Source organism: Geotrypetes seraphini, chromosome 9, assembly GCF_902459505.1.
Source record: "Geotrypetes seraphini chromosome 9, aGeoSer1.1, whole genome shotgun sequence".
NCBI classification, from domain to species: Eukaryota; Metazoa; Chordata; class Amphibia; order Gymnophiona; family Dermophiidae; genus Geotrypetes; species Geotrypetes seraphini.
The window spans coordinates 150,938,173-150,965,274 of NC_047092.1; the positions used below are offsets into that span (position 1 = coordinate 150,938,173).

The 27,102-nt window shown below is 41.7% G+C and overlaps 1 protein-coding gene across 6 annotated transcripts in view; it reads right to left on the minus strand.

Annotated features, from left to right (window-relative positions):
• TFDP2 (transcription factor Dp-2) overlaps positions 1–27,102 on the minus strand; it is a 125,288-nt gene that overhangs the window by 3,485 nt on the left and 94,701 nt on the right. For all 6 annotated transcript variants that reach the window (XM_033959719.1, XM_033959718.1, XM_033959720.1 and 3 more), the window contains 4 exons: positions 23,816–23,884; positions 15,304–15,455; positions 12,344–12,510; positions 1,613–1,718 (listed from right to left, as the gene is read on the minus strand). In XM_033959719.1, the coding sequence (XP_033815610.1) occupies positions 1,613–1,718; positions 12,344–12,510; positions 15,304–15,455; positions 23,816–23,884 (494 nt within the window). The remainder of the gene's footprint in view (positions 1–1,612; positions 1,719–12,343; positions 12,511–15,303; positions 15,456–23,815; positions 23,885–27,102) is intronic.

Below are 27,102 nucleotides of genomic sequence, written 5' to 3' on the forward strand. Positions count from 1 at the left end.
GTGCAGGACGCACGAGGAGCCGCTGCACGCGGCTCCATGCACTCTACGGCTGGGAGGAGGAGGGAGCTGGCCACAAGATGACACCGGGGGGCATCAGACCGCGGGCTGCATAAAACAGCCAGGTTGGAGCCGGCTAGAAGGTTAGACACCCGCCAAAGGGAGGCACAGCATGGAGGGAGGGAGACAACAAAGGTATGGTTTTATTTTCAAGTTTGAAATGTGTCAGTTTTGAGCATTTTAATCTGCTGTCTATCTTTTGCACTTCTCAGGAAGAAATACATTTGTTTCTTTTTCTCTGGGGGTTGTACTGCATGCAGAATCTTGAATCTTAGGGTGTGGTTTTTTTTGTTTTTTTTAAAAATATTAGTACTTTTAGTTTTTGGTCCCGTATTTGCATAGGGGTTATCTGTGTTCTGGTAGAAATGAATGTTGAGAAGCATACAGTGCGTTTTGTGTAGTTTAATTTTGCTGTTAACCATTACCATTATGTTCCATTTTGATAGCGAATCTAAAAAAGACATTCTCAAACAGATGATCTGAAGGGATGCGGACTCCCTCGTCCCAGCTGCCTGTGTCGTATAAAATGGGCCTTCTTGGGAGGGGCCTTAAACAACTTGGGTCAATCAGAGCATCAGGCCCCTCCTCGGTGCATCTTAAGACCCATTTTAGCCGACGAAGACAGCTGGGAGGAGGGAGAATGCATCCTTTGGGTCATCTATTTTGGGGTAAGGGGGAGGGGGGTCACTTGCTAGCAGGGGAAAGTGAGCATTTCTCCCGCTGCGGGGGACGGGTCACGACAGGGATTTTAGGGCAGCGGGACAGTATGGGCAGCTCTCCTGTTGCCGGGGGGGGGGGGGGGTCCATGGCCGTGATTTTAGGGCTTCGGTAGAGTGTGGACATCTTTGCCGCTGCCTTGGGGGGTGGCGGTGTTGCTGCCGCTGCAGGGAAGTGGTATTGTGATGCAGTGGAGAGAATGGGCATCTCTCTCGCTGCATCACAAACACAGGGGCTTTCTAGCAGTCTCTGACACTGACCAGGACCCCTGGACCAGTCACTTATTTTTGTCACCAAAAGCTGATGAAGCTTTTTGAAAATGGCTCAGTATTTTTTTTAGATTCCACCAGAGGGCTCATTTCAATGTTGAAGTGCCCATTTGAATGTCAGTGTCGGAGACTGCTAGAAACCTTGCTAAAGACAGAGATAATCCGTTTTGATAATCCGCCGCTAAACTGCCGGAAAACAGTTTAGCGATGGCGTTAAAGTTTTGAGAATCTGGGCCTACGTTCTCAGCTCTGAGAGAGCAGTTTTGTCCCACTGCTGTGGGCCCAAATCAATCCTGCTTATTAATGGAAAAAACACTTTTCTTAAACAATCATAAGAATTTCACACCACTGGTATACACTAATGTGCACTTCTAACTTATTTATAGTAACCCGAGAAAACTGATTCTTAAGATTATCCTAAAAATGCCATTAAACTATACTCATTACAGCTAAATGCTCTCTCAGTTTATACATTCTGGAAAAATGTAAACTGGAGTATTCTGTTAAACGGAACAGATTTTTAAAAAAATCTAATCCCAAATAGAAATTGTAATTTTCTTGTTACATACCTTGGCTGAGAAAGCAAAGCAGTATTTGTTACATTTAAAGCTGAGCCTGATTGAGCTGAGTTACAAATCAGGCCTTGGTTCACCCAGGAAGACCCTGTTGACATATCTGATGAACAAAAACACATAGCAAGTTTTCAACTTAATTTTTTTTTTTGTTCTTCCATAATAACCAAATGATACCAAACATTTCATAAGCTGTGAGCGACACTTACAATATAACAGTCCAACACTCAGTCCATGGAATTCACATAGACTGAACATTAGTTTTACAAAGTCATAAGAACATAAGAATAGCTTTATTAGGTCAGACCAATGGTCCATCAAGCCAGTAGCCCATTCTCACAGTGGCCAATCCAGTTCATTAGTACCTGGCCAAAACCTAAAGAGTATTAACATTCCATGCTACCGATCCACGCCAAGCAGAGGCTTTCCCCATGTCTTAATAACAGACTATGGACTTTTCCTCCAGGAATTTGTCCAAACCTTTCTTAAAACCAGCTATGCTATCCGCTTTTACCTACATAATAGGTAGGTTGGGGAAAAGTCTTTTAACCTCACATACACATGGGGCCTACTTACTAAACTGTGTTAAGTGTTTAATACATGTTAAAATCTGTGTTGAACAGTTAATGTGCATTTAAAAAATCCTTAATACATGGTAACATTTGTTATTACAAGTTAAATCCCAAGTTGAATGCCTCATGTAGAATTTTATTTGAACGCTGAGAAGGGAGAAGAGCAGCAGAGAAGTTAATAATGTTACAATAAATAAAGTTGGCCATTACCGAAGAAATTCTTGGTTAACTACTTGCATAGTAATGCATATAAATGTGGCAGCTGCTTATCCCTAAATGCTGGCCGTATTCCCTTATACCTAAACACATTACAGTGGAAACACTTTCTGTGTTTGTCACAAGCTTATATTAAATTTTGCCTTTCACACATTTACTGTGAGCTAGAAAATATGTCCATAGTATGCAATGAGGAGTTACAATTACAGAATTAATAGATTATGGAAAACAAGAAAAATCCACAATCTCATTTAGTTCATTAAAGGCACCTATATCAAGATCATAAATCCAATACAAGCTGTAAAAGTTCAGGTGGCTCTAAAGTCTGTATACACTTTAACTAGGAGAGCTGTAACACCTTCCAAATGGCACATCTGGATTTTTTTTTTTTTGCGTGAGAGGGAAGGGTGGATTGTTCTTTTTTTTTCCTCCAACCATACTATACCTTTCATAGGTATTACAGTGTACTTGGATTTTACAGCTTAATTAGATCAGGGCTTCCCAAACCTGAAACCCCTCAGCCAGTCAGATTTTCAGGATATCCACAATGAATGACTATGTATGAGATAAATACACATTTGGAGCCAGATTCAATATGAGGTGCTGTTAGGTGCCTACCTTAATAAATTCACTTATGAGTGTGGCACAGAGGTTAAAGCTCTGAGGGTCACAAGGAGCAGCCTCAGGGTGCTGAGACTGTAGCTTTACAGTCTCAGCACCCTGAGGCTGCTCCTTGTGACCCAAGGCAAGTCACTTAATCGCCCCATTGCCCAAGGTACATTAGATAGATTGTGAGCCCGTCAGTCCAGACAGGGAAAAATGCTTGAGTACCTGAATAAATTCATGTAAACCGTTCTGAGCTCCCCTGGGAGAATGGTATAGAAAATTGAATAAATAAATAAATTTAACAAGCTCATAGTTGGAAAAAAAAAACCAATAGGTGTCTACCCGATTCCATAAAAGGTTGGTCCTTAGCAGTGCCTAACACCTAAGTGAGCATGTTTGGGGGCGGAAACAGACATAGGTGCCACTAGGCACGATTCTCTAAACTTAGGTGCCTGCAAAGTAGGCCAGTAAAACCCTGGCCTACATTATCGCCGTGTAAGGTTTCTGATAGGCATCTAAGCGTGATTGACATGCAACTGGCGCCTTTATTCTAGGCACCTGCCGATTTAAGCGTCGTTTACAGAATCTGGCCTATGCTGAGTTCTCTCATGCATACTCATTGTGGGTATCCTGAAAACCTGTCTGTGGGTTTGCTAGGCCAAGTTTAGGAAACCCTCATTCAGAAGCAACCAACACAGTGCTGAATATCATACACTAACGTAATAAAGGACAAGAACAATTGACCCATTAAGTCTACCTAGTATGTCTGTTCCGACAGTAGTCACAGAAGCTTGTAGAATTTACTACCACTTATCTAAGCCAGTTTCTACTATTTTGAATAGATACCATACTAGATCCCTTGTTTTATCCACCACCCAGCCAGTAATGAATGGTCTAGTTTAGTGGAAGATGTAGGTGTGGGGACAAGTATTTGCAATTGCCTTTCAATCCTTATGATTTTTCCATAAAAGCCAACTATTAGCCTTGGAAGGCAGTCAGTTCAAAATTTGGCATTTTTGAGTACACATTCACCAGCATATGTAGATTCAAACCTAAACGTCCATCTCCAGTCAACTTGTTGCCTATTTCTATCATTTTGGGTTTCCCTTCTTGGTGTTTGAGTCTGCCAAAAAGTTTTCCCTGTAACGGGCCACTGGGCTAGATGGACTATTGGTCTAACCCAGTAAGGCTAGTCTTATGTTCTTAATGTCAGGCGCTGGTATATTAAGCCAGGGTTTAAATGGCCTAATTTACAGGTGCCTAACACAGATGTCTAGCGACGCTTAAGTCATACCATGCTTATCCTCCACCCCTAACCAAGCCTACTTTGTGGGTAGGCATCTCTAGGTATCTCGGAGTAGGCATTGCTAGGCACTGTTCTGAGTTCCACACAGAATTCTTAATTGACGGGCTTTTAATATTTTTTTTTCAAATTACCATGTCAATTAAGCTCATTAATCAATTTTGAGTTCCATGCGGAACTCGGCTAGGTGTCCCCAATCTAACCTAAGCGTCTAGATTACAGAATCAAACCCCGTGTGTTTCAAATGAACACCCATCCTTATGGACTAACATGCCCTGTACATTTGGACACAGATATTTTCTCAGCGTTTTTAACGTGAATAAATTTGGATGACAGATTAAGTGTCTCTTAATAATTGCGCCATGGATACTCGGCTCTGCATCATGAGAGAATTCAATTGGCCCAATGAAAGGGTTTAAAACCCTTGGACCATCAGGAAATAAAATTGGGACATTCTGCCACCATATCCTGGGTTCTTGCAACCAATTTGTGCAATAATTGTATCCCTAATCTTGAATATAGCAACTGCAATTCAACCTAGCATTGTGAAACAAATTTGGTCAGCTGAGGCAGTATCCCGCAAACTTTGTCAAGCTGCAGCACAATAAACGTAGCGGCTGTGGCTCGAGCCATCCGGAGGTGCGATGATGTCACATGCATGATGTCATCACAACATCGACGCATGTGCGAAGGCCCTCCAGACGGGCCCTGAGCCGCCAGTGGGGGATGCCGGAAGGGAAGATGTACGGAGAGAAGGAGAGGTACTGGCGCTGGCTGACTGCCTATAGGACATACCTCTTGCCTCCTCCCCAGGCGTCTCAGAGCACACTAGCGTGCCGCAGCACACAGTTTATGATACACTGAACTAAGGGAATGTTGAATTAAAGGACGATACATTTGCACTCTGGTAGCTTTATAGTAAGCAAATTTACCCCCCCCCTCTTTTACTAAGGCGCGCAAATCGAATTAGTGCGCACCACGCATTAGCGTTTAGCACGCGCTAATCGGTTAGCGCACCTTAGTAAACGAGGGCATTAGTATCTTAAAAGCAGACTTTGGAAACACTGAAAGAACAAATGGTGCCAGAACCTAGTGAGCCAGACTTTCCCAAAGTTCCAAACTTCTTTTTGTCTGTTTTTGGAACACTAAAATTTAACAGGAACAGATTTAGAAACCCCCCCCTGCAAAAAACAAACAAACAAAAAACCCCAAAACAAAACCCTTTGAATGACACATGCACAATTGCAGCTTGTTATATATTTTGACTGGCTTCCTCTTCTCGGCCCAGAAAAATCCAAATGCTATAAAACATACCCAAAATACTGCAGGTCTTAGGCCTGAACAGTAGCTAGTTGTGCACTGTGTGAATCAAAACAAGTCAGCATAAGCCAAATAGGCAGTAGCAAGACGCCCGAGCTGAATGCTAACTAAGGGGAAGTTGCCAAGGGTTACTAAAGAAACAGCCAGTTATCAAAAATTGCTTTGTAAAGAGACCTGCAATTTCTTTCCACACCCCCCCCCTACCTCTAAAAGCCATGTTCACTTGTGCCAACAACATTCAGTCGAAGAGGTGCTAGCGAATGCGCTCTATCGGAAGAATAAAGAAAAGGCAAGTCCATGCAAAACTCAAGGCTGAAGAATGAGCAAACAAGCGGCAGTTAAAGGGTGAATGAACTGGGCTTCAAAGTTTGTCAAGCACACTACCACACAATGGAGTAGATATTCTAACTGACAAGAAGACAAACACATAAGAACTAAAACCCCCCCCACAAAAAACAACCAACTCTTTTTCCCTTCCGAAAGGCTTATCAGTAAATAAAAGGAAGTAATTGACCTAAAGATAAGCTACATTTTATTCTGCTAGAAAAATACTGAAGACCTAATGCAGGAACCCCCCCCCCCCACCACTAAATAGGTTTCAAATGTTCTGCTGCAACATTTTTTTAAGTATAATTAAGCATACTGTCCTTTCTGATGTATTTATGAAAGTCAATTATCATTAACAATTTTAATCGCTAATTTGGTGTTAATGTTTGTTTTTCATACATATGACCTCTGTTGAATTGTATTGCATTGTGATTACATATGTATGACTTTTCTTTAAATACCAATAAAAATTATTGAACATAAAAAAAGTATAATTAAATGTAGCACAGACCTTTGAACCCTCTTACCCCAGAATGTCTCATTTAGACATACAACCAATAGGCCAAAGAACACCAGAAGTTCTTTTAGCGCCATCCGACTTCTAAGTGCTAACAAAGGAAAGTAAGGGGGGGGGGGGGAAATGCCAAACTAAACTAAACAATCTCCCCAGACACTTTTACAATATAAGAAATATTTTTTTTTTTCCCTTCCCGTCACACCTGACACGCAGCTAAATCTTTGAAACAGCACTTTTAATCACAATGCAGCTCCACGACATGTCTACACAGTCCCCGTTTCCACCCAAAACAGGCTTCATTTTTCATGCCTTTCTATTGCAAACGCAAGCAGTGTCTCACTTCCGGCTCACCACACAATTGTTTCCCACGTACTCACCTTTATAGGATCCCCAGGGACCCCTGAAGAAGACTTTTTGTCGAAACGCAGACCGTGTTGGGTCCTGTATCCCTAGCAGACTAGGTCCTTTAAGGCTCTTATGTGGATGATTTCAGTGGACCTTTGGAACTTTGACACTTTCAAATAAAGTCCATTTAGGAACATCGTCACTCCACAGAGTTTATTTTGGTTTTCTCTGGATTTTCTTCTTTGTGGATATTTTGGGGTCAGTTCCTTTTGTTTTTTCTACTTAGGATTTTAAAGTGTTTGAGGCTTGCGCAGATGAGGACGGAGCTTAGGCATTGGTGGAATGAGGCATTATGACATCACAGTCTGAGCTCAAGAATGTTGCAAACACAAGCAGCGTCTCACTTCCGGCTCACCACACAATTGTTTCCCACGTACTCACCTTTATAGGACCCCCAGGGACCCCTGAAGAAGACTTTTTGTCGAAACGCAGACCGTGTTGGGTCCTGTATCCTTAGCGGACTAGGTCCTTTAAGGCTTTTATGTGGATGATTTATTTTTATGTGGATGATTTCAGTGTACCTTTGCAACTTTGGCACTTTCAAATAAAGTCCATTTAGGAACATCGTCACTCCACAGAGTTTTTTGGGTTTTCTCTTCATTTTTCATATTCTAGGTCTTTGGTGCTTTAACTATGTCAGTCTCTGCTGGGAAATAGGCCATGTCGATTTTAGGGATAGATTTTCATTTTAGCTTTGTTTTAATCCTAACAAGGCTGTTTATATTAGGACCATAGGAGCCAACTTTTCAAAATTATTGGGGGAGCGTCCTAAACTCAACAGAAATTACATCTCTCTAGACACAGTCAATGAGTTTGTTCATTATTGATGGTGTTCAAGCACCCACAGAGCTGGATCCCATGAACAGGATCACTGAATTTTGGATTTGATTTGTACAGGGCCACTGAATTTTGGATTTGCAAGTTGTTAGGTCATTGACCAGTTCATTGGTGCTGTAATTTCATCTGTCTTTGAGGGAGAGTTTGCTCACTAGAAATTTAACCAGCTAAGTCAATATTCAGCACTGACCAGTTAATAGCAGCCAAAGGTAAGCCTGCCATTTATATGGTCTGATTTGGCCATTAAACTTAGCCAGCCACCGCTTGAATATTCACAGCTAGCTGGCTAAGTCGCACGACACAGGTGGCTAGTGGCTAGCTGTGAATATTCAGTGAAGATAGCTGACTATCACCCGCTGAATATAAGCAGTTAGCCAGCCATACACTATTTGCCCGGGCAGAAGCCGTTCCTGACCGGTTACATAGCGTTCAGTATCATGTGGTATATCTCTTGTGTTAATTTGGTGTGACTGTATTTCTTTCCTATATTTTGATGGCATTCTTTTCCTGTTTCTGGATTTTATTATGTAAACCGCAATGACCTGCTAGTCAGCCTGTGTGGTATATCAAATATTAATAATAAACACAATTGTTCATGGTGACATATGCAGGTTATGTACTAGTATTCCAAACATTTATGCAAGCTTAGATATTAGCACCTAGTTTACAGAATTGCCTGTAAGTACCCTGCTCAGTGGAAGGATATCTTTGCTACCATCCTTCATCAAATGCAGAGCCGTAGCAAGCTATGGGCGGGAAGTGTGGTCACACAGGATGCAAGGGAGGTGGGGGCTCCAAACCTGTGTCCTGTCCATTGACTTCCCTGCATAGCTGTGACACGGTAAGCGGGCCAGGAGCTCAAGGGAGCTTGGGGTGCATTTCAGGCTTGGGACGGACCTGATTGAATGCACTAGAATATGCTTAACTCTAGCTCCTGTGAGGTGGCATTAGGAACACATTCATATTCCAAGCTTCTTCTCCTGTCTTTTTTTTTTTTTTCTTTTTATTTATTCTTCTGCCTCAGTTGCATTACCCCATGTTCATGCATACTCGGCCACATCTGGGACCATCTGTTTGCCGCATCTCCATCTGCAGTGAGTACTGCAGTACATTTAAAGGCACATTTACAGATTCAGGTCTGAAATGATACACACTGATAAAAAAAACTGATGCAAAAACAAAACAAAGACATTTATTTTGAAAAAGCATCAGGAAAATATTAGTTCTCCTTTTAGTCTCTTACTTTTGCCCTTGCCCATCTTGGATTTTTCACAAGTGGAGGAATAGTCTACTGGTTAGAATAGTGGGCTGACAATCGGGGGAGCCCAGTTCAAATCCCACTGCTATTCCTTCAATACCTCAGGTAAAAAATGAGCTTGTAAATTCTCAAAGAAACAAGGAAATATTTACTTTAACCGAATGATAATTCATGCTACTTTTGAATATTGTGGGAGCTAAATCTAAATAAATAAATCATTCCACATGCTATTTTCATGGCCTTCACAGACCAGCTCATGAATATTCTAACATGTTGGCCTTTTTCTTTCTGAGCAGGAAAGCCACAATATTATGATGCCTCTGTATCACTCCATGGTGCAACTTCACCTTGAGTATTGCATTCAATTCTGGTTGTCATTATCTCAAAAAAGATGTAGTGGAAATAGAAAAGGTTCATAGAAGAGTGACCAAGATGATAAAGGGGATGGAACTCATCTCATATAAGGAAAGGGGAAAAAGGTTGGGGCTCTTCGGCTTGGGAAAGATTTGGTTAAGGGGAGATGCGACTGAAGTCCACAAAATCCTGAGTGGTGTAGAATGGGTACAAACAAGTGAATTGATTTTTTACTTATGCAAAAATTACAAAGACTAGGGGACCCACAATGAAGTTACAGGAAAATACTCTTAAAAAAATTGGAGGAAATATTTTTTCACTCAGAGGATAGCTAAGCTCTGCAATGTGTTGCCACAGGATGTAGTAATAGCGGTTAACGTAGATGGGTTTAAAAAAAGGTTTGGACTAATTCCTGGAGGAAAAGTCCATAGTCTGCTATTGAGACAGACATGGGGGAAGCCATTGGAAGCATGAAATGTTGGTACTATTTGGGTTTCTGCCAGATTCTCATGATCTGGGCTGGCAACTATGGAAACAGGATCATTACTCCGACTCAGTATGGCTATTCTTATGAACATACTGTGAGGACACAAGATCTATTTGTAGGGTTGCCAACTCAATGAATTTCCATATCAGAATCGTTCATTCTTGTTTTTATCCTTCGGCCTTCATGCACTTGTAGGCATGCTTTTCTTAGGGATATCAAAAGAGTTACCAGAACTAATATTTGCACAGTCAGCAGGGTAAAGCCAGGACTACATTACGAAAATCTGGATTCAGCTGGCAACCTGATCTACTCAGATGGAGAGAAATTTCAAATTGCAGTTAGGCCTCAGAGGCACCGGTCCAACCATTCCATTTTCTTGATTATTCCGATCAGGGCTGCAGTCTCAAAGGGTTTACAATTCTATTCCTGCTACCAGAGCTGCAGGGTATTGAGGCCATGATTCAAATAAAACAAAAGAAAAATATTAAAGTTAATGAAAGTGCTGTAGGACCTTTATGAATAAACGTCTCAGTCAATTCTTCATTCAGGAGCTCATGAGCAGACACCCTGTACAATCCTAAGAACCTTCTTCCCCAGCCTCTTTTCCATAGAGAAATAAAGTTATGCCATCATTTTTTCCCCCAATGCCTCTAACAAACTCAGAAAAGCTCTAATATGTGGCCTTAGGCAGGAGCACAAAACCAGAGTTTGCAAGATCACAAGCAACTACAGCCTTTGATCTATCTGTTTTATTGTGTAAACACAGCATAAGTCTTGTAGCACTATATAAATAATAATAGTAGCAGTGGCGTACTAAAGGTAGGAGGCGCCCAGGGCGGTGACACCCCTTCACACCCTCCTCTCCGTGCCCCTGCTCCTTCGCACCCACTCCATACTTGTGCTCTCCCTTCCCCCATACCTCTAAATCTTAGCCAGTGCGAGTGGCTTTTCTCCAGCATGCTCTTTGCGCCAGCTTTGGATTTCCCTCTGATGTCATTTCCTGGCCCCTTGACCCGGAAGTGATTCAGAGGGGAACCGGATCCAATCATTGGACAAAGGGGTCATTTCCATATTTAAGCAGCACTATTGACAAGAGTTGGTGACACAAATATTGGACAACAACCTATGTGTTCCTGATTTTCTGGAAAGTTTATCTATAAAGGCTGATGCACGGAGTCTAATAAGCTCAGAAACAATAAATCGTTGCTGGATGGTGAGACTTTTTGCAGTAAATGGTCTAGCAGTAAATGATTGAGATGACAGCAGCAATTTTGAAGGGTTTTCAGAGGAGGAGTTGAATGGATGAGAGAAATTACAAATACTGTAATTTATTATAGTTTGGAGTAGAATTTGCAACTGAAAATGTAAAATCTTGGATAAAAAAGGGACAATGAATATGAATACATTTTCCCCATTGTACATGAGCTGAGTAATGCTAAAATTATTGAGTCAGCAAATTCACGTCAACCTGTGGACAATGCTTCCGATGAAGATAACACCAAGAAAATAAACCAGGGAAGAAAGGCCAAAATAAAGCATAAAGAAATACATTTTGTGTGATACGGAGATGCCCTCAGATAATAAACCCACCTACACAATTTAATTATGAACGCTGTCTTTAAGGAGTTTTATCATTCATTGGGCTATCTCCTCAAAACCGTGCTCAAAGTGTCCATACCGATCAAATTAAAATGATAAGTTTGTGTAATCAACATAACTAATGCAAAAAACTTGAAAATGTGTCTTAAAAAGTACTTAACGCAGCAGCCTTTGGATCTAGAATCATAAAAATATAGAAATGTTGAATTGCTCCACTTGATAAAGCTCGGTGCCATTGGTTTCACTTAGAAAATCGTCCTCAGGGACTTGGGTGAGCTACTGTGCCAGCAGTTATTTTCCGCCGCTATAAGGAAATTCCTGCTGCTTCTCTAATGAGCCGTGTTCTTGAAATGTGTCAGCTGCAGTTTGCAGCAGAGTTCGGGCGGCACACAAAAGCTTATGTTGGCTTCAGAAAAAAAAGACAGCTTTTTTTGGTCTTCTCATAAAATGCTCCACTATAAATTAGGCCCATCATGGCAGCTGATTAGCTTGAAACAGTTTTTCACTGCAGCTGGGAGAACAATTATGGAGGAAAAAGAAAGGGGAAAGGGAGTGGGACTTGTATACTGCCTTTTTGTAGTTATACAACAACACTCAAAAGTGGTTTTCGTACAGGTTCTTCAAGCATTTTCCCTATCTCTCAGTCTATCTAATGTACCTAAAGTGAGCAAGGCCAACTAAAATTCATTGACTTTGACTGGCTGTGCTGAATTCCTTCATTTCTCTACCCACAAGTTTGTCCTCAGAAATTCATCACTCACAACATTTACACAGGTAAGTCACAGCAGACAAAAAGGCTTAGGTTTTAAATTACTTTAAAAAAAAAAAAAAAATCATTCATCTCTGCTCTAGCAGTTTATTTTCACATGACCAGCTCCCAGTTAAGTAAATTACAAAGGAACACAGTTCTTCAAAAGACGGATGTACCTGTAATGTAGCCTTCTAAAGCCTTTGGCACCAATGATTTTGCAAGTCTCAAGTCTTCAGGGGAGCATTTTCCTGACTCCAGGCCAAAAGACATTCCCATTCGCTTCAGGACCTCAATATCATCATGAATTTCAAAAGCATTGTCAAAATTGAATAGGTATTCAAATCTGTAAGTGAAATAAGACAGAGGGAAGGTCACGAAGGGAACTGTACATAATTACTTTGGAATTCTCTTCATTGCTTCAGAACCGGTTATGCATAAAAGGTTAAAATTCTATGGGCTCCTTTTACTAAGGGCTCCTTTTACAAAGCCGCACTAGCGGGTGTAACGCTCGTGACTTTTTATCATGTGCTAACCCCCACGCTGGTCGAAAAACTACCGCCTGCTCAAAGAGAAGGCGGTAGCGGCTAGCGCAGCTGGCGGATTAGCACGCAGTATTATGCACGTTAAACCGCTAAAGCGCCTTTGTAAAAGGAGCCCTAAGCCGCGTTAGCGGCTTTAACGCACGCGACTTTTCATCACGCGCTAACCCCTGCGCTAGCTGAAAAACTACTGCCTGCACAAGAGGAGGCGGTAGTGGTTAGCGCAGCCGGCGGTTTAGCGTGCGCTATTACGTGCGTTACACCGCTAACGCGCCTTTGTAAAAGGAGCCCTATATGTGGCTCCCAAAAACCCAGCACCAAAAAAAGCACTATTCTATAAGCCAAGCTTAAAGTCGCTCCTCGAGGGCCGCAAGCTAGTCGGGTTTTCAGGATTTCCTCAATGAATATGCATGAGATCTATTAGCGTACAATGAAAGCAGTGCATGCAAATAGATCTCATGCATATTCATTGGGTAAATCCTGAAAACCCGATTGGATTGCGGCCCTCAAGGAGAGACTTTGATAGCCCTGTCTTAAAGGAATTATTTTTACTAGTAAATTGGGGAAATCCTATCCTTTCAAACTAACAGAAATATGGAATTATATTCCTCTAAGGTTAAGAGAGTGAAGCTGGGACTATGGATCATTTATTATACTATTGTCCCTTGATACTTAAATTTTGGAGGTCTATATGGGATCAAGTGAACAACATATTGGAAAATCCAGTAGGATTAACATATGACACCATTTTATTTGGTACATTAATGAGAGCTAAAAGCCAAATATCTAATAGAAATAACAAACTTCTATTTATAATGACAGGGGTTGCCATACAGCTCATTTTAAGGAATTGGAAGCATTGGGATCGATTAAGTTACAATTTTTGGTGGGAATCGTGTTACATTTTTAAAACGGAACATTTCATGGCTATACAGCAAGGGCATTACAGAAAGTTTATGGATGTTTGGGAGCCATTGGCAAAATTTTGTAAGGAAGAAAAATTGATTTTATTTTATAGGCTTATAAACATACATATCCAGGGTGGGTTGGGGGGTGGGGGAAGGGAGTTGCATTAGAACTTGATTTAGGATATATATGGATAGTTTCTTGTGGGTTTTATTTTATTTGAGTATTGGGTGGGAGGATGGGGAATAAATGTATTTGTTTGTTAATGTCTGAAAGTTTATTGTGCTTGTCTTGCGATATTTCATGCATATGAATTACTTGTTGCACAATTGTAGTTTGAAAATCTAATAAAGATATATAAATAAATAAGAATTAGGTTCATTTCAACTTTTCGTAAAAAATTAAAGACATGCTTATTTTCTAAATTGTAAACTCATGTTCTTTTTTATATTTTTTTAATTGATGTAAACCGAGTCGAGCTTTATTACATGAAGATGACCTGGTCTATAAATCTATGTTTTAGTTTAGTTTACAACACAACCATGTATATACTCGTACTTCAAAATGCAGCAAGAATCACTGCCTCAGTACTTCTCCACATTTTGCTTAGTTGTTCAACTCTTAGACCAGGGGTGTCAAAGTCCTTCCTCGAGGGCCACGATCCAGTCGGGTTTTCAGGATTTCCCCAATGAATATGCATGAATCTATTAGCATACAATGAAAGCAGTGCATGCAAATAGATCTCATGCATAGCCATTGGGGAAATCCTGAAAACCCAACTGGATTGCGGCCCTCGAGGAGGGACTTTGACACTCCTGTCTTAGACACCAAACCCAAGACATAAGATTTCTGGTTGTCAGGTCAACACTGATGACTTAGAATTGATGGTGCCCGAGATAAAAACTTTATTCATAAAATCATTTGGCACCATCTGCTCCAGAGAGTACAGCCCATGGCTATGCAATCTTCCTACCTGCAGATAGCAATGGCAAAAGAGAAGCAACTAGGGTCAGGGAATCTCTTTACTGTGCCTTAAAGAGCAGCAACTGCTCAGGGAATCCCTTCCTCAAATTATATAGTGAAATTACCTAATTTTTTTTTTTTTTTTTAATCTACTGAAAATCACACAGAGAAATAAGTTACAGGCAATGTTAAGACTCAACTGCGCCAACTAAGTTTCTCCATACCTGGGCCTTTCTTTTTGATTCTTCTTGGCATGTTTTGTCTCTTGCTGTCACTCCCAAGTAGGAGTTTTGGCAGCAGAAATCTGGAAAAACGTTTCTTGTCAGACAATATCTACACTGAGGGGAAACTGGGTTCGCTATTGTATGATTCCCTGAATCTGGCATGATCACAAACTGTTTCTAGAAAGTTCTACAGGTGTTCCTACTCTGCATCACACACTGCAGCTTATGTGACCTAGGTGCTTTGGTTTTCTCTGACAAGCTGACTAAATGAAGCAGAGTAAGCTACAATGAAGGCTTTAAAGCCCATTAAAAAGAATCATTCAATGCAACTTAGGGCATCTTCTATCAAACTACGCGGTGAGCCGCGCTGAATGCCCCGCGCTGCTCCCGATGTTCATAGAGTTCCTATGAGTGTCAGGAGTAGCACGGCTCTCTGCGCTAAAAACTGCTAGCGCCGTTTGATAGAAGAGGCCCTGTGTTTTTTGTTTGTTTCTCATCACTCACTTGTTACTTGAGATACTACAGTCTATAACAGTCCTCTTGCTGGTGTTCACAATGATGAAAGGCAACTTGATTGTAGAGTTCAGGGCAGGAGCTCCTTGATTCTGTTGTTCATTTTGTTGATTTCTCTGTACGAGGTTTTTAAAAGCTATTTGCTGCAGGTAGTGAGTGAGAAGGAATATTAAACCACTGGTGATCAGAGATTCAGAGAAAATGTAGACCAATATCTTGTTGGTATGATGTTATGGTCAACATAGTTCTACTTACAGAGAAGTAGAATTCACAGCACAAACGTCATACTAGGAAACCAACACAGTTATTTATTTTTAAGACTTTACCTTCTAAAAAATTTTCAGTCATCTAAGAATGTCTTGAATGCTTTTGAAACTGCCGCTTTTTCTCTAACTTCAAATTTATTTGATATACAGTATACCCCCGCAAATTCGCGGTTTGGGATTCATGGACTCAGTCATTCGGAGTGTTTGCTGACCGCCTCTTCCGGGACCCCGCCGTGTGCATCCTCCGACCCCCCCCCCCCGATCCGCTCTGCCTGACCAGCCAGCGACCCGGGAGCCTGCCATGCGCCTCCTCAACCCCCCCGATCCGCAAGCGCCACTGCCCGCATCAGCACTCGCAGCGCCCGCCACCGCTCCTGCAGCCCTCTCCCGCCTCCAACCCCTGCTCCCAAATCGCATCCAATATTTGCAATTTTTTTGAAGTTTGCGGGTACTCCTGGAGCGCAACCCCTGCGAATTTCAGGGGAATACTGTACTGCCTATTAGAGAACTGTCTAGGCAGTCTGCATAAAAGCTAACTTCAAACCGACATTATGTCCAGAAATTCAATGCCAGGCCACGTCCAGGCTCTGGCATTGAGTTTCTGGGTTTATGGCGCCCGCTAAACCATAGCCAGTTAAGTGTAACATTCAGCACTTAACAGCTATGACTCAGCACAAAAAAAAAAAATAGAATTGATATTTATGGAAGTTCTATTTATGTGGTCACCTTGGCCAGTTAAGTATCTAATATTGGCACTTAACTGGCCAAGTAATGACTCTGCCCCAGAACATCCCTAAAATAGCTGGGTTTGACTTAGGCCCTAACCAGACATTTTCAGTGATACTAACGGGTTAAGTGCCACTAAAAATGACTGATTAGCCCCAGATGAGCGGTTTAACTAGCCAGGGGCCATTTGTAATAACGAGAGGAGCAGCCTAGTGGTTAGTTCAGTGGCCTGGGTAATAGGTTCAATTCCCTCTGCAACTCCTTCTGATTCTGGGCAAGTCATTTAATCCTCCATTGACCCAAGTACAAAACAAGTACACCCACTTTAATTGTAGCTCCCCCTTTCCCTTTCTAAACCTTCATTTTACCGTTGAAATTCCAACAAATGCTTCCACCGTTTCCACACAGGCTAAAATCCCCCCTGCTTCTTCCTGCCAAGGGCTGAGCAGAGATAGCATCTCTCTCTGTCCATATAGTGGATACCAAAGACTAGGGGGCACTCGATGAAGTTACAGGGAAATACTTTTAAAACCAATAGGAGGAAATTTTTTTCACTCAGAGAATAGTTAAGCTCTGGAACGCGTTGCCAGAGGATGTGGTAAGAGCGGATAGCGTAGCTGGTTTTAAGAAAGGTTTTGGACAAATTCCTGGAGGAAAAGTCCATAGTCTGTTATTGAGAAAGACATGGGGGAAGCCACTGCTTGCCCTGGATCGGTAGCATGGAATGTTGCTACTTTTTGGGATTCTAGAATCTTACTACTCTTTGGGGATTCTGCATGGAATGTTGCTGCTCTTTGGGTTTTGGCCAGGTACTAGTGACCTGGGTTGGCCACCATATGAACGGACTACTGGGCTTGATGGACCATTGGTCACTCTGACCCAGTAAGGCTATTCTTATGTTCTTACCCTCCTATATAATCTCTGAATTAGGAACCCTTAATGTACAGTTAGCATGTGCAAACAGGCTACCCCATAACATGTGGAAGCATTTTGCATGTCTGCAAGCACTAACTCACGCGTTAATCGTTTTAAAAAATATTTTTTGGGAGCAGGCATGCCATAGGCAGAAAGTACACCATTGCAATCAAGATGATAAACAATTTCAAAATACTAAACTCGGAGACTCACAATGAACTATAATTTCAAATAAATGTCTCCAAGTGCATTCCAATAGGTATTTTTACCCAACTTTACATCTTATCTTCAGAGCCTCAGCTTCAGACCTTGCTTTGAAAATCTTTAGTGAAGCGGATGACACTGGCGGCTCTGGTGGCCTTGATAAAGGTGTTTACGAAGCATGTTGGGTCCAGCCCGCAAAAACATCATTTAAGCTAAGTTTATTTTTGAAATATATATATAAAGATTTGAATATTTAAAGCTATTTAACAAGAGTGAGCCAATGATGATGGTACATGTAAATCATAGCCACTATGAAAGTTTGTTGACCGTTGGAGTGGTGGTGTTGAGACTCTGAAGATAAGATGTAAAGCTGGGTAAAAATACATATTGGAATGCACTTGGAGACATTTATTTGAAATTATAGGCAGAAAGTAGGCATGGAAGAATTAACTAACTAACTAACTATACTTAACAAGCACTAAGGGTCACTTTTACAGTAGTGATGATGCAATGGTAAATGCACCGAAGCTCATAGGAATTGAATGGACTTCAGTGCACTTGCCACAGCTTTGTAAAAGGGGCCCCAAGGGGGGAATTAAGCAAGCGGTGTTAGGGCTTTACGCTGCAGTAAATAGCCATTACTGTGACTTAAACAGCTGTAACGCTGCAGTTCCAAAAACAGCATGCAGATATTTAAATTGCTGCACATGTTTTGCATCTCAATACTATGCAAATTTCCTAATGTGACTTGCAGTGATATACCGCAAGCCATATTAGGGCCCAAACATGACAACAAAATAACCCTAGCTCTTTGTTGGGGTCATTTTACTGTCCAGGAGCACTGAGGCTGCACGTGGAGGACCTGGGGCCGGGGTCAATCAAATGGAGGGGTTGGGTCCGTGTGGGTGCAATTCATCAAACCCAGGACCATCGGCCCATGATGGTAGACTTGCAAGCAGCATTATTCCTTTAAGATGAGATCCAGCAACCTGCAGTACTGGGATACCGCAGGTTGCTGAATCCTACAGGGCTTCATGGAATGGTAAATGGCAAACTTTTACCGCACCTTGATGAATCCCCCCCCCCCCGTGGCTAATGCAGAGTTAACATGGGAGCCCTTAGCGTCTCCAAAATAGGAGGCAGTAAGTGCTCCCACATTAACTCTATACAGATACCATAACTAATGACCTGCAAGAAAATATATATTTTAAAAATCCCCCAATGTTTCCCTTATATTTATCAATTTAAGGTGCAGGGAGGGGGGATTTTATTATTACATGTTTTATATGATAATGGAATATATGGGAAGAAGGGTTGGGATAGGGGAGGGGATAAGAATTTATGAAATGTGTCAATGATTTTTTGTAAGTGATGCATTTATTGTTTATGTGAATGAATATATTTTAACACTTAATGTAATCTTGAAAATGAATAAAGAATATAAAAAAAAAAAAATCCCCCAAAAGGTCTGCATTACATCTGGGCCTAGTGCACGGTGACATCTCACATTACAACATGTTAAGTCCAGTTTCTAGCACAGTTTAGTAAAAGAGCCCCTTAGTTTTGAATATTAAAAATAAAGAAATCAGACTGTATTTAAAATATTTATAGAGGTAAGAAATACTTATAAAGTGGTTAGTGGGCATGGAATACTCATGATAAGTCTGTTTCATTGGTATACATGATGTCAGCTTCAGACAGAATCAATGAGATCATCCTTTAGGAACAGAAGTGCTTTATAAGAAAAGTATTATTTTAATAAAAGGCTATGAAGGAATTAAGTATTATTTGCACAATTGTCTCCTGATGAGGTCATGGTTGTTGCTGAATGTGCCACTAAAGTATAATGAAAGGAAACACCTCAGAAATTAGAGGGTATTATCTCATTCTGCTATGGAGAACCTTTTCCAGACATTAGGCAATTGTATACTTACTGGCAATGTTCCAAGAAAAGATACAGCACTCTCTTCCAAATATTGAATAAAGATCACTCAGATATCCATTCTTAAAAGCACAAAACCACCAAGCATCATTGATGCTGCTTTTAAAAATGCCTTTATTGTCCCAGGTGTTCTACGCACTTAGCTCATATTGCTAGAATGCCAATATTTTTTGTGATCACTTGCACTAAATTGTATACATGAGAAGCGATGTCAATTAAGGTAATTAAAATACCATAATACACTTAGGGGCTGATTTTGTATAGAATGCCAGTCTCGGCGGCCACCTAAGAAGCAGCTGAGAATCACGCACCGGCATCCTATCCAGAATCACATCTGTCTTAAAGAAAAGACACCTTATCTCCCTCCACCCCCCCTCCCCAATTCTCTAACTGGCACCCATGTCACCGGCGCCAGTTAAAGAATTGCACCTTAACCTGATCGCAAAGATAGGCTGCCTATCTTTGACAAAGGATTCCTTGCCATCAGCTGATTATGACAAGGGAATCTCTGATCAGCTGAGCCAGCAGGACCCCAAATCATGGTTTTGGGGAGTTCTGCTGGCTCAGCTGATCAGGGAGGAAAATGCCCCTGCCGCGATCAGCTGAGCAGGCAGCGACAGAGGAACCACACCCCCATGGGAGTGGCCTTTGGTAAAAGGACCAATCAGAGTCTTAGGCTACTCCCAGGACATCCCAGAATGCACCAGGAAGGAGGCCTAAGGCCCTGATTGGCCCAGGTTTATGTATCTGGGCCAATCAGGTCCTTAGGCCCCTCACTGGTGCATCCCAGGATGCAATGAGAAGGGGAAAGCCCACCATTTTGGAACAGGTGGGCCTGCCAGCAGGAGGGAGTGGGCATCCCTCTTGCTGGCCTTCTTCAAAGGTATTGGGGAAAGTTCGGGGAAGTTGGGTAGGATATTGGGGTGGGGTTGTCAGGGGTTCAGGGGATCAAGAAGGCCCAGAGGCAGGAGGGAGTGGGCATCCCTCCTGCCGAATGGATATGTGTGTGTGTGTGGGGGGGGGGGGGTTTGGAGTGGAAGTGTCGGGGGAATTAGGCAGGATGGAGTGGGCATCCCTCCAGCCGATCTCGGGGGTGGGTGGGGTGTCGGGGGTCTTAGACAGGAGGGAATGGTTATCCCTTGTGCCGATCGCGGGGAGGTAGGTTGTGTGTGTGTTTGTGGGGGGGATGCTCAGCTGCTGCTGGCTCAGCTGATTGCGGCAGGGGTATTTTCCCCCAATCAGCTGAGCCGGCAGGACTTCCTGAAGCCATGGTTTTGGGGAGTCCGGCCGGCTCAGCTGATTGGAGATTTCCTTGCTGCGATCAGATGAGTCTGCAGCGGCATCTACTTTTAGGATTGAAATATACATTTCAGGCATCTGTCACAGCTCTATGTGTAGGGATGCTTAAAACTCACACTTCTGGGCGAAACAACGCCCATGCCCAGCCTTGGGTGAGCTTAAATGATCCTACACGTCTCTGTAGACCCGCGACAGATGCCTACAATGGTGATCTTCCTCGCCTGGGTTTTTTCTAAAAACGTGCATCGTGATTGGCTGCCAGATGGAGGTAGGGCATCTAATGCCACCTACAATCGGGACGCCCATTTATAGAATCAGCCCCTTAGTTCACAAAGTAACTCATTCTCCAAGTGTTAGAGGTTTTAGAGGTTGTCCAAGATCTTAGAATATACAGAGAAGACAATAGGCCAGGCTCATGAATCTTTAACACACATTAACATATTGTGAACATGGCCTGATGTTTTTAAGGTAAATCTGGAAACTTAGAAAAACTGCAGAGCTGCAGAATAAATAGAATTTTAAAAATCTGATCTGTGTTTGTTTTTAGCTGAGGTATAAACACTTAAATTACTTTTTCCAAATTGCAGCCTACGTTTTATTTTTAACTGAGAAGGATGAAGTCTAAGAACCCATTCAGCTGCAGGTTTATCTGATTGAAAGAAACAAAATGCACAATTGTGTTTCTCAAACACTGCTTCCAAGCCAGCCACAGAAAATTAAAAAAATGCTTTAAATGCTTTGTTCAGTCCCATCACCCCCGGCTTTATGCTTCCTCGATCTCACAGATATATTCAGCTTAAGAACATGGGAGGCATACTAGCACAGTGGTTCCCAACCCTGTCCTGGAGGACCACCAGGCCAGTCGGGTTTTCAGGATAGCCCTAATGAATATGCATGGAGCAGATCTGCATGCCTGGCACCTCCATTATATGCAGATCTCTCTCATGCATATTCATTAAGGCTATCCTGAAAACCCGACTGGCTTGGTGGTCCTTCAGGGCAGGGTTGGGAACCACTGTACTAGCTGTTCTGCGTTCCACTGTTTGCTGTTCTGTGTTCCATCTGCAGAAGGATACCTAGTTTCCAATTCATCATCAAAAAGATTTTTAAGTCCTTGAAGTAGATTTTCATGCTTGTGTATCTAACTTTATTCAGGAAGGCAATTTGAAAAAGAGATTTCTGCATGGATAAAGTGTTTGACTTGTCTGAAGGCTATCCACCTGGTATGCAAGTAAAAAGAACATACACCACAATGCAATGACTTATTTACTCTTTACCTACATTTGGAGAGGGTGATCCTGGGGCTGGAGTAGGAATGGAAACACGTGTGTTTCCAAAAGTACACACCTTTTTGATTTCCATCGCAAAAAACATCCACACAAAAATATGTGCCCTAGAATACTATCATCCAGCTTGGATATAAAGCTAAATGCAAGTTTTACTAAGTTGTATTTATATTTATCAAAAATAGATATACTTAAACCAAGGGGTTTTTGACTTATGATAGCTCGCAAGTGGCTGACCTGTTAAGACAAGTTCTAAAACCATGCAGCTGCGAGTCCTTGAAGTCTTTTATCCCCTAAAGTAAAACTTGTAAGGGCCAAGGGCCAAGCTTAAAGTTGAATATTGAATCATAGGAAGATGTTTCCATTAAATCTTTTTGGGCTTATTAGTCTGTGACAAGAATTGTGTAGGGGGACTTCCTTTCTTGCATACAGTAGAGGCAGATTTTCAAAGCACTTGAATTTTGTAAGTCTAAGTGCTTTCAAAATGATCACCCAAATCTTCAAATTAAAAGTATACTTCCTTTGAGAATTAGTGCAAACTCAGGAAGCGTGAAAATCTCCCCACCACATGCTTTGCTGATACTATATTTGAAATGAAGAACAAGCTGCCCCTTTTCATCTGTATGGTAACTCTAAGCTTGACTCCTTATATCAGCTCCTAGAGTATACAGCAGTCATATGCTCTCTGTTTCACGTAATGATGGACAGAGTTACGGACTGCCAGCTGAGGGGCCTGAGTTTGGGAACAGATTTTCTGCTCCCTGGGTAAGCCTGGGCTGGGGCACAGTTGTGGAGTCATACAAGTCACTGCGTCATAGTGACACCTAGTGACCAGTTCTGGAATGTAACACAGATGGGTGGCCCCTATCTGAGGGCTGTTCCTGCAACAATTGAACTACAGAAAGATACAAGGGGACATGAGATAGGAGAAAAAATTCCAGGCTAGTTAGGAATAAAAGCTTATAATACCTGATCCCAGCCCTGCCTTTGATTGAGCTGTAAGTCAACAAAGGAGAAGGAGGAAAATACTAGGCCAAAAAAAACTAGACACTGGGAGGGGGGGGGGGGAGTTAGTTATTAAAAAAGCAATAAAAGTCATGCTTTTATCACATCTTAGTTTACTAAGGAAGAGACTAATCACTCCTGTAGTATATGAATAATGCTACTTGTGATCAACATAGATATACTTGTGCTATATCTATGTTGCCCAAAAGTACTGGACTTCTAAGCCATGATCTGATGCTCCTTGGTCACATCTTAAATTGGTTGGGCAATAATACATAATCTCCTCCTTCCCCAAGCCCCCGTCCTTGTAAACACAACCTCCTCTCCTGAAGTGCCCCCTCCCCCACCATAAAGGGACCCCCCATTACAAACCATCCATGAAGGGCAGTAGTCATATGGGACAACCATTAGGGGGTCAAGCTATTGTACAAGACTATGCGTCTCAATCCAGTCAAGTTTCCAGGACACCCACAATGAATATGCATGAGATAGATTTTCATGCATTTCCTTTTTGGAAATACAAATCTATCTCCTGCACATCCATTGCGGATGTCCTGAAAATCCAACAGGCTTAGTGTGGCCTGAGGACTGGGTTCAGAAGTACTTTTATAAGGGGACCATAAGGTGCGTCATTCAATTTACATAATGAAATGTTCTGCATGCTTTGCAACTCATTACTAGGTATTTCATTCCTATGCATCCAACGGTAACTACATTACAGTAATATAACTCAAGTTATTGCCATTTAACAGGTATTAAGGGGAAATAACACATATTATGGCTATAACACATCTTAATAAATACCCCTTGTATCTTTCGTATCAAAACAAAGTCTTGAGTAAGAATGTAAATCCATTCACCTGTAGCAATAATTCTTGGAGCTGAGCCCTCTTCTGTTTTATTCGTTCCATTCGTTTCTGCTTCTCAATCTTAAAAAACAAAAACAAAAAATTGTAAATAAGCACGTGCTTACTTCACAAATGCACGATTTTAGAAATCCTCTTCTTTAATGGTCAACCACACTTAGCATCAGGATTGTCTGTCTGGGAACAAAGTCATTTTCTAATAAGTTAATGGACCAGGATTTCAGAAAAATAAAACACCCTGAAGACTGCCCAGTGTATTTGTATGGGAGAAACCGTTCCAGCTTCTGAAACATAGAAACTTTGATACAGTGGATCTAACTTCATGATAACCAGTGGCGTGCGGCGAGGGCTCTCAGGGGATTCAATAAATGCCCAGCTCTACAGCCCTATTGTTTTAATTTTTGTTGACTTTTCGCTTGATGCGGTTTGATTTGTTGCGTAGGCAGCCTGCTTAACAGAAAAAAGCAGGGCTCTTGGGCTGGGGATTCTGGGCTGGTATGGCATGGAGTTGTTTCTAAACCATCTGTGTATGTTTATTTTTGTTGCGCATGTTTGTGTTTTGGGGTACTTGCAGCGTTTGTCAGAGGCAGCGATTGAGCTGAGTACATTCTGTTTTTTGTGCTTAGTTCCATATTTTCAATACTTTCAATTTTGCTGTTGGTTATTGCTCTTCTTGAGCTTTCTCCTTAATGGCAACCATGAACTCTGAGATCTTTTTCTCCACTTCTTTTCTCTTTTTTTCTGTTTTGGTTTAATTAAGTTTGATTTGTTGCCTGGAAGGGTTGATTATATATGGTATTGCTGGCTATTTGGTAGAAGCTTAAGGTTCAATACCCAGAAATAACTAAGTGTGTACAGTCTGTTGTTTCACTTGAGTGTTTGATTCTCTGAACCCAATGATGGCCCTGACAGTACTGATCTGAATTTGATTGGCTGAGCAGCCTCTGCCTGTTGCTTGCTCAGCCAATCAAATTCAGAGCAATGCCCTCAGGGTCTTAAGGGGGTGGGGTGAATCCCCTGAAGGCCCTGACCACATGCTACTGGTGGTAACAGTAAGGACCTGATTCTATAAATGGCGCCTATATTGTAGGCGCTGCTCAGCGTGTTTGTCAATCAACCGCTAGGCACCGTTTTTAGAATCACACCTAATTTAATTTAATAAGAATTTATATACTGCAAATCTACTAAGCGATTTACAACCTACATACATAGAGTACATTAACAAACAACAGTGCCTACGCAGACTTAGGTGTCGTTAGGAATCCTAAAGGTAAGCACTGTTCCATTAGGCAAGAATTCACAGGAGCCAGTCAGGAAGCCGCTCAGCGCCTAGCAGCAGCGCCAAAGCGCTCTCCTGCTTGGTGCCACTCAGGCTGAAGAAACCAGAACTCGTGGCAACCACCAACCGACCGGGTTAGCAGCGGGGCAGGAGCACGGAAAGCTCGATCCTGCCTGCTGCACCTCTGGACCACCAGGGATCAGCAGAGGAGGTATGACAGACAGGGCAGGGAGGGGGGACAGGGTGCAGAGCCTGACAGGGCAGGGGACTTGAATATTAAGCCGCCCATTTATCCCCCTTTTGGGCGGAAAATGGGGGTCTTGACTTGTATTCGTATTGACTTATATTCGAGTATATACGGTACTCAAAATCGGAGACTGGACCAGACTACTCTGAAGACCCACTCCTTCAAAGGATATAACAGGACGGTCCAGAGGTGGCTACTAAGAAGGTCAATGGTCTTCATCATAACACATGGGGACAGACTTAAAGATCTCAATATTTATACTTTAGAAAAAAGGCAGGAGAGGGGAAATAAGATAGACACATTTAAATGCACTGTGGTATTAACACACAGGAGGTCAGACTTAACTGAAAGGAACCCTGGATTGAAGGGATAATATGGCGGAGGTGAAAGGGGAGAGTCTCAGGAGTAAACAAATACATTTTTCTTTACAGAAAGGGTGGTAAATCCAAGGAATTGCCTCCTGGGGGAGTTGGTAGAGATGAAGACTGCACCTGAATTCAAGCAAACATGAATTTAAAAGGAATTGAAGAGCTTTTAGCATAAATTGTCTCAATTGTCTTTATCTGCCATTTTCTTCTCTATTTCTGCGTTAATTTTTTTCTTACATTTCTACATTTTTGGGAATATACAATTTTTACTGAGGCAATAGTCTGCATTTTTAAATAATATTTTAAATATTCACCAAATACATTTTTTTTTTAAATTATGGTTTATACAAATCTGTGTGATTATGTGAAATTATTAAGCACATAGCAGCACCTTAATTTACTTTAAAACTTATACATATTAAATGGGCTAAGTTCACCGAATACCTGAATTCTCTCTAATGCCTTACCGCTCATACGTTAATGCCTAACGTCTTTTATATCTTATATCTCTCTTTCCAACTTCTTCCTCTCTCTCTTTCTGGCCTCTGGGGGACTCTCTCTTCTCTTTCTCACCCCTTGTTGCTTTCTTACTTACCTTTCGCCCTCCGTCATCACCCTTCTTTTTCTTTCTTTTCCCTCTTCTCTCCTGACTGTTTTTTCTTTCCTTGAATATCTTCCCGCTACTTATCACAACACCATAGAATATTTTTACCTCTGATTATATGTATCTAACGATTTTCTGTTGTGCTTGAATAATTTTTTTACTCATTTATTGTTCCACGATTACGGTATTGATATTGATTGTTTGTTTCTCTCCTTTTTTTGTATTTTGATAAAATTTTCAATAAATTTTCAAGAGAAAAAAAAACAAAAAAAACTTATACAAAATCATTTTCTAGTACCACCATTATGAGAAAAAGTGTATAACAAACAAGAAGGAAAACAAGTGAGAAAAGCTTGTGCGTATATCTGCATTCTCTCTCTGAAGGAAAGAGGGATGGGACAGTGACGGGAACGGCATCTATTCTGCTGGTTTTGAAAGAATAATAAATGAAACAAAGGGCTCCTTTTACTAAGGTGCGCTAGTGTTTTTAGTGCACGCAGGAAATTACTGCATGCTACGGGGCTAGAACTAACGCCAGCTCCATGCTGGCATTAAGGTCAAGCGCGCGGGTCAATGTAGCGAGCGCTATTCCGCGTGTTAAAGCCCTAACGCAGCTTAGTAAAAGGAGCCCAAAGTAGTCCTTTTACTAAGGTGCGGAAGCCATTTTAGTGCACGCTAAAAAATTCACACGCACTAAATGCTAATGCGTGCCAACGCGCCCACAGGATATAATGGACGTGTTAGCACACGTTAGCATTTAGCGTGAGCTAAAACGGCTAGCTC